The sequence below is a fragment of the Amphibalanus amphitrite genome, unplaced genomic scaffold (genome assembly GCF_019059575.1).
Source record: "Amphibalanus amphitrite isolate SeventyFive unplaced genomic scaffold, NRLGWU_Aamphi_draft 000102F_arrow, whole genome shotgun sequence".
Classification (NCBI taxonomy): domain Eukaryota; kingdom Metazoa; phylum Arthropoda; class Thecostraca; order Balanomorpha; family Balanidae; genus Amphibalanus; species Amphibalanus amphitrite.
Window position 1 is genome coordinate 999077 of NW_024881597.1, and position 13661 is coordinate 1012737.

At 44.1% G+C, this 13661-nt stretch overlaps 1 protein-coding gene across 4 annotated transcripts in view; it reads right to left on the reverse strand.

Moving 5' to 3' along the window:
- LOC122380635 (cyclin-dependent kinase inhibitor 1C-like) overlaps nucleotides 1-13661 on the reverse strand; it is a 41125-nt gene that overhangs the window by 3504 nt on the left and 23960 nt on the right. Inside the window, exon 1 of one of the 4 annotated variants that reach the window (XM_043363970.1) lies at nucleotides 233-784. The exons of the other annotated variants lie outside the window; for them this stretch is intronic. Within the exon in view, the coding sequence (XP_043219905.1) occupies nucleotides 233-244 (12 nt within the window). The 5' untranslated portion in view covers nucleotides 245-784. Of the gene's footprint in view, nucleotides 1-232; nucleotides 785-13661 lie in introns of those variants that run through there. 4 annotated transcript variants of the gene reach the window in all.

Genomic DNA, 13661 nt, shown 5'->3' on the forward strand with positions numbered 1-13661 from the left:
ATACCTATACTAAAGCGTAGGTACCTATGCCTACCTATGTTAAGCGTATATAAATTTACAAATGAAAAGTTTTCGCAGTGCTTTAAAATACATCTATTATTTCCTCGAATTGAATCAATATTTCCCTTATAACTAAAACGAAACTACTTAAAAATGAAAATAAAATGTGGGTTCTTTCTAGTTTCCAGCACTTTCTTCCACATGACGGACGTTCACGGCTGTCTTCTCTTACCAGCAGCTTCATGGTGAGACCGACAGCTGTGTTTGGGGTGACGGACCGCACCTGCACGCCAAAGACGGACTGGCGATTGTCGGCACCGGGACGCCTTTATAGGTGCCGGTAAATGGCGCAACCCCTCCCCCTCCCCTCCCCCGACCCATCCTTCCCAGCACCGTCCACTGGCCGGATGCACCGAGTCGGTTTTCCGTCGCCAGTCCCACGGTATATGACGAGGGAGTTCGGTCCATCGAACATGAACGGACGAGCATTTTATTGACAGGCATTGTCAGCATTATTACTAGTCGCCATTTTCGTGAATTAGGTACTTGTGCTGAGGATTTAGCAAGATTACGACATCCCTCAATGGTAGTGCCTTGAATAGATACTAAAGATGCTCCCGCTGGGGGGGGGGGGGGGGGCATGGAATCTGCCACACCAGTTTTTCGCCAATGACTTCTAAGCGCGCTATGTAAGCGACGCGAAACGTTCAGTACCTTATCACAATCAATTTTTACATGTCATTTCTTTAAACGAAACCTGTCAAAAATATTTGGAGAAAAGAACGTTATAGTGACGTCATGTAGCGCCATAAAATCTACACAACTTTAAACACCTCTAACATCTTCAGTCTGACAACATTGTCCTCTAACAATAAAGGCGTAACAAGAAGCTCGCTTGTTATTTTATCATGTCTTCCAAAAGTGTTTTATTAAATGTTGTCTTTTGATCCAATTTTTTATAAAAAAAAAAACTTTTTTAATCGGAATTAAGTCCAAAATTTGGCCTTGTGAAAAACGTGCCTAATTTATAGAGAAGTAGCTCCTAATTTTTAGATGAATCGGTTCCAAAATGTAGGAGTTATTCCACTTTTAGTGACGTTTTCACGCAAAAATAATATCTTGTAATATCTAAACTGCACCTATACAGATATGGAATTAGCACTATTCATTTCGTCGTGAAAGACTTCATCAGAATATGCACATCTCTTGATCTAAAAAACCACTGAACTGTTGACTACATCACTTGATATATATATATATATATATATATATATATATATATATATATATATATATATATATATATATATATATATATATATATATATATATATATATATATGTTGCAGGCACTTTAGAAAATCAGTCATTTTGTAAAATGCCTAGGCATTTTACAAAAAGACGGCTGTTTGAAAAATGACTGAACGCAACCAGGCTTTTTTCAAAATGGCTAGCCATTTTACAAAATGACTAGGCATTTTGCAAAATCCCTGACCAGCATGGAACGTAGATGGCCCACTACAGATACTATGGCCAACAGTTTTTGGACGTCTTCCTATACCCTATAGGTACGTGTTCAGCCTGTAGCTGATCGATTTGAAGCTCTGTGATGACGACAATGCTGAGTAACGACCAGGTTGAGTTGCAGGCTCGGCTGTAGCATAAAGCATTGTTTAGTTAACGCTGTAAAAACTCCCAAGTACATCAACGCCGTCCATGTTCCGCCTGAAACTAAACCTAACAAAACCAGCCGGAGACCGGCCCTGTCAATAGGCAGGCCCGGTTGATGTACAATTACATGTAAACGAATGAGTGTAGTCTTTGTTTGATTGTGCCATTACGGACAAAACTGCATTATGTATTTGGACATTAAAAACACGTTCGAATTTAATTATAATTTCCCACTCCTTCTCTCTCATCCTCACATTTTAAGAAACATCGTCGCTGTCAGTTCTTTTTATTATTGCAGTGCGTACTGCGATGGCACCGGCTGCTGCACGTTAGGCCATGCTTCCTGCACGTACAGCGTGCTGTGCACATCTTCCTGCATGAGCACTTCAAAAATCCCTGGCCGGTGCCCCCTGACGCGAGACGCAATCACAATCGCTGATCACAATGAATATTAAATCAATAATTAACAAAACACGATTGATTTTGTTCTGTGGCAATAGCTTTGAGTACCTACTTGCATGGTCCCAGTTAAAAATATCAAGCTCCACATCGGGAGAATCATCAGGTCGCTTGGCGTAGGACGAGAGCGTTGGTTTCAGAAGACACTAACGCCCAAGTGTGTGGGATCGAATCCTCGCGACCTCTAATAGTTTTACAGATACAGGCCGGCATAGGGCCAGTCGTTTGTTGACGCTCCAGATCGATCATTTTAAATCCAGCAGCGTCGCTGACGTGGGGGTTGGAAATGTCGCGGACCTGCACTTCTCAAAATAGAGGTAGGTATGGACTTCCCACTGCTGGACTCCTCTGGTCATAATGCTGGACTCCTCGGTCCACCTACACGCTACCAAAACGTATATAATTTGGTACTCGTATCTACAACACGCTGCTCAGTCATTTTGTAAAATGGCTAGGTATTTTGTAAAATGCCTAGGCATTTTGCAAAATGACTGGAGAGTCAGACATTTTGTAAAATGCCTAGGCTTTTTGCAAAAAGCCTGGAAAATCAGGCATTTTGCAAAATGCCTAGGCATGTTACAAAATGACTGATTTTCTAAAGTGCCTGCAACATATATATATATATCACTGATTGATTATGTCCATGAGCTCTATGAGTAAATTGACCCACTTTACATGTGTCTCACATCCCCATTAAAATGCTTACAGATTATTATCTGTTTGTTCAGCAATAGGAGAAAAGGATAAATGATAACAATAACAAGTCAAATGTAGGTATGCACTGCGTAACAGAAAGCGAAATGCGGTTAACTACCTCAAACAAGCATAACACATTCGAAGGTCATCAAAACTGAAAACCATTTTATTCATTCTTTATCGATTTTGTTATGTAGCAGAAGGAGTAAGTAGGTTACAGGAGTATTCCTCATGTAAAACATGTCTAAAGAATAAGGATAGTTTCTGGTGACATCTGTGTTTACCAGACAACTTCGACGAAACACCGAGTGTTACGTCGGATTCCTGCGATCTGGAGACCCTTTTAACGACTTCTCTTTGCAAAAGATGCGTAGGTATAACAGCGGTTTAATCTCGCCATACAAATCGGTTTTACAAGCCATCAGCGTTGGTGCACCCCATCAGCGTTTCACCCCTAATTAGCTGGAGCTTCACGGAAAAACGAGATTGTACGCCGTTACATGACGCAGTGTCTATGAGCAGAAAGCACCCAACTTCCCCGAGGTAGGTAGGTAGGTACGTGTCCGGTTTTGGTAATTAACAAGCGAATGTGTTCAAAATAATAGGTATTGCGTATGTGCTTCACTTTGCCTAGAAAGAAATGTATAACAGATCGACGGCAGTCGGTTCTCTCTGTCTCTTCACGCATTAGAACCTTTGGATCATTATCTCCTCACTCCTGAATTCGTTGACGCCGTTCTTTCATAGGCAATAGGCATCGTGCATTTCCTTCAGAGCAGCCATTGATCTTATACACGCAAAGTCAATAGCATCTGGTGGAGTCTTACGCACTGTCTCGCGTTATGCGCCAGGCGCGGCCATAGCGCGGGACGCGACGCCAGCGCCGCCTATCGGCAACGCCAGAGAACTAAGGTCGGTGAGAGCACGGATTTTGATGGGTGATAGCGCAGTGTGAAAAAAATAGGAAAGTTACATGAAAATGTCGCTATACTACGGTATAGTTCACCATCTGAGCGACATATTTATGTATTTTTATCCATGGCGGATAAAAATTGGACCCGGGATCTGGCCATGGAAGAAAAAAATGTTGGTTAGCGTAAGCACGGATTTTCGTGGAAATGAGCACAGTGTGAGAAAATAGGGAAGTTACATAAAAATGTCGCTATACTACGTTGTAGTTCGCTATCTGAGCAACATATCTATGTATTTGTTATCCATGACGGATAAAAATTGGACCTGGGATCTGGCCATGGAAGAGAAAAATGTTGGTCAGCGTAAGCACGGATTTTCGTGGAAATGAGCACAGTATGAAAAAATAGGGTAGTTACATAAAAATGTCGCTATACTACGCTGTAGATTACCATCTGAGCAACATATTTATGCATTTTTTATCCATAGCGGATAAAAATTGGACCTGGGATCTGGCCATGGAAGAAAAAAATATTGGTCAGTGTATGCACGGATTTTCGTGGAAACTAGCACAGTATGAAAAAATAGGCAGCTTACATAAAAATGTCGCTATACTACGCTGTAGCTCACTAACTGAGCAACACATCTCTGCACTTTTTATCCATAGGAGAGAAAAATTCGACCCGGGATCGGGACATGGAAGAAAAAAATATTTGCACCACCAAATGAAATTAAGATACATCACTCCCGTTATATTTGTATTGAGTCTTTCATGAAACAATTTCGCTATACTACGGCAAACAGCATGACGTCTCGCATATATTGAGACATATTTTGACAATGCAATGTAGGTATAATACAATTTGGAATGTTCATAAACATTTTATCTTCTCCTGCCAAATCCCGGTGCCAATTCTCCCCGAATATTGGTAAAAAATACGTCAGGGTAAACGCATATTACTGAATTTAATTGCATTATATCGCATTTTTCAGTTTATCGTTAAGTCTCCACACAGGGACGTTTTCATCTGAAGTTTGGCCGCCGGAGCCACCGCGAGGCCTAGTTGCACGAGTAGCCGATAGTCGGCGCCACCGTCGCACTCGGCCGCAGCCAGTATACTGCCAAAAATGGAGCTATTATGATATCGCTCGTTGGTAACTAAGTGTGGCGTGCTTCATAAATGATCGCCGCATAGAGAAACAACCGTTTAATGAAGAAAATGACTTATATTTTACTCATAATAACAATCTGAACCCCAATGTCCGCTTCTATATGGAGTTTGGCGCATAACGGGGAGTGAAATTTCCTCGGTTTAATGGACATTGGACAGCCATCAGCGAACTCGGGTGCCGTTCATTAACCCGCGCGGGGCTGGGGGGGGGGGTAAATTTTACCCCCCCTCGCGAATTTTTGCAATATCTCAAAAACGGCGGCGTGCAGCGCCGCCAAACTTTCAGTACCTTTTCTTACATCAATTTGACACGTTCCCTGAAAATTTGAGCGAAATCCGTCGGAAAATTTTTGAGATATTGACGTTTTAGTGACGTCATGTTCGCCATTTTCGCCTCAAAAACGGCAAAAGTTCAAACGCCGCTAACATCTTCATTTTTAAAGGAATCAAGACGTAACAAAAAAGGATATACGTAATTTTACTTTGTCTATCAAATGGCTATCTCGGTTTTTTGAAAATTTTGGATTTTGGCCCAAATTTTTTCAAAAAACTGACTTTTTTGGAAAAACAGCTATAAAATCCAAAATTTTGAGTGTATCGAAAAAACCGGAATATATGTCAGAGAAGTGGTCTATGTGCACCTACATACCAAGTTTTAGAAGAATCGGTTCAAAAATGTGGGAGTTATTCAAAATTGTATGACGTCACGACACACAAAAATTTTGAAAAATGAGTTTTTTGGAAGTTCTAGACCTCTTACGGAAACAAAAGTAGCACCATTCGATTCGCCGTGAAAAACTGCATCAGATAGACACCTTTTTAGGCCTTAACAACCAACTTCAAAATTTGACCTCACTTGACCTGACCTTGACCTGACCTCGACCTGAAATTCATCCAGAGGTGGTCCATATCACTTATTGAGTGTGCCTATTGAATTCTATGAGTAAAATGACCCATAAAACATGTGTCGCACATGCCCTTTTCTATATTTTGTTTTTGGTGACCTGACCTGACCTGACCTGACCTTGACCTTGACCTCTGAATGATATTGTATGCAACGAATATTGTCTTGGTAGCCTAAGAACACGTTTTGGGTGATTAGTCTCAGTCGATGACTCCATTCTTCGGCAACTACGGTGCAAGGCCGATACTGTAGGAACTTGCAATTTGTACCCTTGACCTGACCTTGACCTTGACCTCAAACTTAAAATTAAGTACATGTTTTTAGTTGTTCGTGATGAGATCTTTCGATTGGCGTTTGAATTTTCCAAATCGGACCATTAGTTCGGGAGATAACAGGGGGGGGGGGGGGGGGGTAAAATTTACCCCCCCCCCCCCCCCAGCCCCGCGCGTTCGGCTGGAGACCCCAGCCCCGCGCGGGTTAAGGTACCTTTCCCACGACATCAAGTGGGAAGACACCGGAAAAGAGACGGTTGCTTGCCTCGGTTACACCGCTGCAGTATATACAGCCGCCGCGCCGACGCAGCGGCTACTCACTGGATAGATCAGGAAATTTCCGGCTGCCTGAATCAGTGCTAATAATATCGAAAAATAAAGAATTCGCGACGTCTCAGAAGCCATAAATCATGAGCATAAGTACAATAAATATCCGTACGCATTTTCCGAATAAGTGTTACCTGGTCGTTATTTACCAAATAAGTTACGACGTAAGTAAGCTTGTTTATTTCAAAATGAGTCAAACTCACGCTACTGAACGCATACAAAGAAGTGGGAAGATTTAATGGTGTTCGAATATGACAGGTAGGTTTATTGTTTTGACATAATTTATTGGTGTCAAATATCTACGCTCTCTGCGAGGTACGTAAGCACCTTGATAAATCTACCTTCTTGCCCTGTCATTCAAATTAACGTGATTTTTAGTATCCTCTAAATACCGATCACTTCACTGAGCCTGCACAAATCATTAAAATATGGCCATAGTGTAATAAATATCTTATAAGTTATATCAGTATATAAGTTTATAAGTATATAAGTTATATAACTGTAAGTATAAGTAATTAAAGTTATTTATTACACTATGATATGACTAAGAAAAACTGACGATGCTGGAAACGCTGCAAATTTCGGTACAGAGTTACTAGAAAACGCAAGCCATCTATCCAAAATAAACATAATTCATTTTGTGCGTATCTTTGAAGATGATGAACGAGTACCTAATGGCCTACTTCCCTTGCAGTCTTCCCCTATCATCAAACAGCCCAGCGTCAGTCGTAAAGCAGAGAAAACCAGAGAAAACCATCAAATAAATAAAGTATATCAATGGTCATCTCGGAGCCCCAGAAACTGTGATAAAAAGGGGTTGAGTTATCTTGAGGATAAAAAAGAAGGATTAGCTTCATGTCACCAACACTCGACCCTCTTTAGTCAAATACCGTTCGAGTAACTGTGCGGTATGCGTTCAGGGCAGTCCGTAGCCAGGGGGATGTGCGTGACACCTCAGCGCGAGCCGGACCATTACCCCGCGTCCGGGCGACATTGAACAGCGAGGGCGCCATCAGGAAATGCCGCCGCTGAGCCGGCGAAAAGTCAGACATGGGCGTGAGAACGAGTTGGACGCGATACGGATCAGCGCCGTGACTTCAAACCGGTCCCGAGGCACCGCTCCGGGGCGGGCGGTCGTACCCCCCCCCCCCCCTGCCCCTTCTCATCCTTAGACCCTACAGCGTCGTCAGATGCGTCCAGGAAACATCAGGCACGACGCGACTGGGAAGGAAAATTAACTCATGCTGCCAATGAAATGTCAGACCTAGCCAACGTACCGACGCTGCCGCCGGATCCGTTACGAAGTGTCACAGCTAAGTAAGTGAGAGAGCTCTCAGTAGATTTGCGCCGCTTTACGGCTGCCTGGTAACAGTCGTGTCATCAGCTCTGGGATCATGTTTCGCAGGGTTTCTTACTCGTCAGCAGTGTAGGTTTGCACACAAAGCCTCTTCGTTTTCGGTTTTTGTTGTGATTATTAGTTGACGTTAAGTGGTGATTATTACGTTGAGGTGAAAGCTTAACCCGGCAGTTGCTGGGGTATTTCGCCACCCACCGTTTGCTGGGGGGGGGGGGGGCGTTAAACGCCCCCAGCCGATAACTCGAGAACCAATAGGCGCAGCGAAACGCACGAGGCGGCAAACGAAAGAACGCGACGAGACGCTTCAGATGAGTACTTTAAAGTTGAATTTTGAGGTCACAGGTCAGGTCAAGGTCAGGTCAAACACCTGAAATCGGGCTTTCAGTAGCATGGACTTCAGAACTTCGCAATGGGCGCCTCTCGTCATAAACTCTGTCAAAACGGTGCACAATCCATCCTATAAGGCCTACAAGAGTGTCAGCTCCATGCAGGAGTCAGTCAAGCATAGGTCAGGGTCAAGGTCAGGTCAACCGGGCAGGCACATATCCCCGAAAATAAAAACTGATATTCGCAGCCTGTGACACATGTTTTATGGGTAATTTGGGGCGTAGAACACGATGGTGACATTCATTTTATCATATGTGTACGTGTTTGGCTAAAAAAGTTCAATTTAAGAAATTCATGTATCATGGTCGTGAAGTAGTCACGAGAAATTGCCAAGATTCAGTTCAAGATTTTGGAAAATGCGGAACGATAATCAATAATCGAAGATAGCCATTTGATTTTTCATGGTATTGGCAGTCTAATGGCGTTTACGGCATGTTTATATGTCTATTCTGTGATTTTATATGATTTTTTGAACATATGCCGTTTTTGGTTGAAAACTCAGAAATCATGACGTCACTAAAACCTCGATATCTCAAAAATTTTCCGACCGATTTTTTTGAAACTTTGTCACAATCAACTTCAATCAATTCCCTACAGGTACTCAAAATTTGGCGCGCCTGCGGCGCGCCGTTTTTATGCTATGGCCCGGCGAAAAAAGTGGGGGCGTTTAACGCCCCCCCCCCCCAGCAACTCGCGGGTTAAAGCTCACCATCGAACCATGGCTAATATCCATATTGTTTATGCGTGCTTACGGCAACTGATCCACAGTTAGGAAACTGAAAAGTCCGTTTTAAATGAAATTGCATTTTCCCGCATGCAGACATGTATCATTCTGTGACATCGTATCGCAGTCACTATAGCCTGATGTTGTCACGCAGTGCATGTACAATAAATTGTGCATACACATTAAACTGTACAGCCCACAGCAGAAGTAATGTGCGGTTTCAGTCCGATAGGTATGTTCTGCTTCTGAAGCTTAGCAACGATTAGCCAGACTACAATGAAACTTCGTGAATGTAGCTTACATGTAGCGTCACCCTTGCAGCTGCATCGTTATCTATTAACGTCTTATTTTTTATCACTCCGTATTAAAAAATCTCCAGTCAAAGTCATCCGTTGAGATTGGTACAGCCGCACATTACCTACTCTAGCGGTAGGCTGTACCTACTACATAAAATTTGCCTTTTGAAATGTGCATTTCGGATGTTTGCTATTCAAAATCTGTATTTACATAAGAACGCTTTCGACTCACTTGTGCATGATATACAATATACATATATGGGCAGGATATGAATATAAGCAGAGTTTGTTCTGTCGATGCCTGGTGTTTCCTTTGGTCGAAGTCGTCAACTGCCGAGTGTGGGCATCGGGCGATGCACACATTTTTTCCATTAGTGCTTTTACATTTTTGTAGAGCACCTAATGCATCCCAGTGATGGGACTACCTATATATATCTACCTAAGGATGGCATATACCTATAGGTATATGCCATCCTTAGGAACTAACTTATTCACACAGAAAGCCGTTTTGTCAACCGAAATACTTGAGTTCTAAGACTTATCAGTCAACTGAATGCCTAATCGTCATGCCTAATAAAAAAATGTGCCACGAAATGTCAAAATATGCATGGTCTCCTGAAATAACATTTAAAACAGGATTTGCTGTTTTGTTAATTTCCCATAAACAAACCTAAACAAACTGTCACGAACAGAGGTGTTTACAAACAAGTGCCGTCATCGGACGACTTTTCGTAACTTAACAACGGACAGCTCGCAAACTGCCCGCAAATACGGTAAGGAGGGTCGGATAAGATCCCCTCTCTAGCCGTATCCGTATGGCCCTTAAACCTTGCCGGCCGAGGGTGGGGCGGGTGAAGCCCCTCCCCCCATAGGGGTTTTTCACGATAGCTCCGACCACGCCGGAGATAGAGAGCTGAAATTTGACATAATTGACCTTTGATTCAAGTCGGATCTTTTGATACCAACCGAATTTTCGGGTCAGGTCAGGTCACTGACCTATGACGTCATAACTGAACCTCTGCACGGTCTCCAGATGTCGCATCTTCGCAACGCACTAGGTCAAGGTCGCCCAAGGTCATATGAGGTCAGGTCATGTTCGTGACCTCACCATAATATTCTATAAGTCAATGGGGAAAATGAAAACTGCGATTCTGGCGCCCGAAACGAATTCCAACTATTTCAAGCACGCAAAATCGTGATTTCATGCACTCCTTGCAAGGTTTGATGCGTTACTTTTTGCAACGTTGACCTAGCGTGACGTCATTTATGACGTCATTAGGGTCATATTAGTTTTTCGTCAATACCTCCCGATCAAATTGAGCTATAGCATGTCGGGAAAGCCACCAATGGACTCAGAAAGGCCTTCCGAATCGAATGCTATGCGACATGACCTCCTTCGACCAACTTCGTGACCTGGGGGCGCAGACCTGTCTTTGACCCAAGGTCAACGCCCTAAGTTGACCTCATCCACACAATAGTATATCATTCGACGCGTCTCAGCGAGACGAACACGATGCGGCCAAAATCGCGGCTATGCGGCCGTTTTTTTGCGAAGTTATGCACCAAAAACTGAACCGTATCTTGGGGCACTTGACCTCCTGACCTCAGAGGTCACCGGTTGACCTAGGACCTTAAAATCGGGTATCAATCTCTGCGTCTCGTAACGCCGCACACGCTCGCTTTTTTCCGCGACGCGCTAGCTCCACCAGGGGCGAAATTGCGAGGGGGGTCGTACCCGTCCCCCCCCCTCTCGGCCGGCGCGTATGTAGAAAACCAATAGGTCCGGCGAGGTCCGGTGTAGCTAGAGCTAGAGCCTTTCAGAAAAACCAATTGCGTGCTCTGAGATGAGACGCAGCGTCTGGTTCCCAGTTTTTATGCCTCAGGTCAACTGTTGACCTCTGAGGTCAGGTCAAGAACTCCAAGGTATTATTCTTTGGTAAATAATTTCATTAAGGATGGTTGCAGAGTCGCGAGTTTGGCACCATCGAGTTGGTCATGGTCAGGCGCGTGGAGTGATATGCTTTTTCTTTTTTTTGCTTGGGCGAGGGCAGCTTAGGGTGTTGTCCTCAGGTCAAGGTCAGATCAAATACCCACTCCGGTCACAAGTTAGTCTGACGTGCAGTCATGTGCATACCATTCGATTTGGCATGTCTATTTGAGTCCATTGGTGGCTTTCTCGACTTGCTAGCTCACTTTGATCGGAGGTTGTAATGTATTGTATTGTCCCAGCCAGCAATTCGGTTGGGGAAAGTGCGGGGACAGTGTTGGGGAAAGCTTGGGGAGATCGTACAATTCCCCTATCGGATCGGGGAACGGTCCGTGTTCCCCATCCCTTCCCCGACTGTATCGGTAATATGTTCAAAAGACATGGGGAAATCACACCGATCCCCGTACGGGGAAAGAGCAGCATTCCCCAATCAAACCCCACTGTTGGGGTTCGGTCGGGTAAAAGATCAGATTCCCCGTACGGGGAAGGGTGCGTTATCCCCGACCCATTTTCAAGAACAGTTTGATTGGGGAAAAGTAGGGGAGCTGTTGAAATTCCCCGCTCGGGATTTTACACTTAATCCCCAGACGAATCCCAACCGCCAGTAGGACGTCTTGAGATCGACTTCCAGCATGTAATAGGTATAAAAAGTATTCAATAGAGAGAGAGAGAGAGAGAGAGAGAGAGAGAGAGAGAGAGAGAGAGAGAGAGAGAGAGAGAGAGAGAGAGAGAGAGAGAGAGAGAGAGAGAGAGAGAGAGAGAGAGAGAGAGAGAGAGAGAGGGAGAGAGAGAGAGAGAGAGAGAGAGAGAGAGAGAGAGAGAGAGAGAGAGAGAGAGAGAGAGAGAGAGAGAGAGAGAGAGAGAGAGATCATTGTATTAACAGACTCGAAGTCCAATAACATGGTTGGCTCGTACATGAGCAAGGATCACACGTCACTGAGATGACAGCTGACGGTCCCACATCCTTTTGTAGGGGGAATATGTATACAAATCACTACCGACAAATTGAGCAATTATACAGTTTTCCGACTTTTCGATGCGTTTAACCCGCGCCGTGCTGGTGGCCTGAACTTTCCGCCGAGTGCTGGGGGGGGGGGGGCGTTTTCACGCCCCCCGTCTAACTCGGCTCCTGGGCCACGTAGCGACACGCGGTAAGCGGCAATCGAAAGAGTGTCAAAAATAAGGACGAAAACACTTCGGTCATTTTTTGGGTCAGGTCAAAGGTCAGGTCACCAGAGGTCACCAAAGGTAAAATGTTGACTATTTCAACATTTTGGAAACTGCCAACGGCTATCTCGAGAACCGATAGAGCTACAGCGCCGCGGAAAAGCGCATTCGATAGCCCTTTTACAGACCTTTCTGAGTAATGTTCTCAGATTTGACCTCAGGTCAACGGTTTAGCCTCCAGAGGGCAAAAACTCCAAAAATAGCCGTTTTTACGAAAAACGTTTTTTCGTCAATAACTTTTGACTCATAAGCGCCATGACATTACTTTTGCCAGCATCGTGTTCCTCTCGTCGAGACGCGTCGAATGAACTATTTGTTGACCTTGAAAGGTCATTTTGAAAATTTGACCTCAGGTCAAGGTCATGACCTGACCGAAAAGGGTCATGTTGCATATCAGTCGATCCGTATCGTCGAGCTGAACACATCTGACGTGTTTTCACCGCTCTAGCACGTCTCTATCAAAAGTTATAGCCAAAAAACTGCTGGCGACCGTTCATGACCTGAGATGACCTCAGGGGCACACAGAGGGGTCACAGGTGCATTTTTCCTATTCAGTGTGTCATGTTTACCTATGAACCGATGTTTGAGAGCGTTTTGAACGATATTCGTCCAAAAGAGGCGCATTTCAATTTTCTCCCATTGACTTATAATGGAGAGGTCGCAAAATTGACCTGACCTTAGGTCACAGATATCAAAAATCCGAGATATACATTTTATACATACTGTTACTCATATCAATCGCTGAAAGTTTCAAAGTGATCGTTCAGTCGGTGTAGCTATAGCGAGCCTTTGAACTTTTTCTGAGGTAAGGTCACTTGACGTGACCTGGTGACCTGACCTTGAACGGCCTAGGTCTGAAATTTTCACAACATGTGCGGAAATGATGTAGGAACACGTGTACCAAAAACGGCGGCGCTGCGCGCCGCCGTTTTTGAGATATTCGCGAAAAACCTGAGGGGGGGCGTAAAAACGCCCCCCCCCCAGCACGGCGCGGGTTAATAAAGCCATAGGCCGACTTCCTGAACATGATGTCAATATTGTCAATGCCTTCGCAGGCGTACATCGCTGATGCACTGGAAAACTTATCATACCCAAAAAATAGTCTAACCGCGTTGTTAAGACAAACCTTGAACTTACGAAACACAGAGACATTGTAAGCTCGCCACAAATGCACACAATATACATTCGCACAGTACGATGAAAAAAGATACCTTTTCACAGAGTACGAACACATTGCAAATTTTCGTAACAGAGAGTTTGTCCTACAGCATAG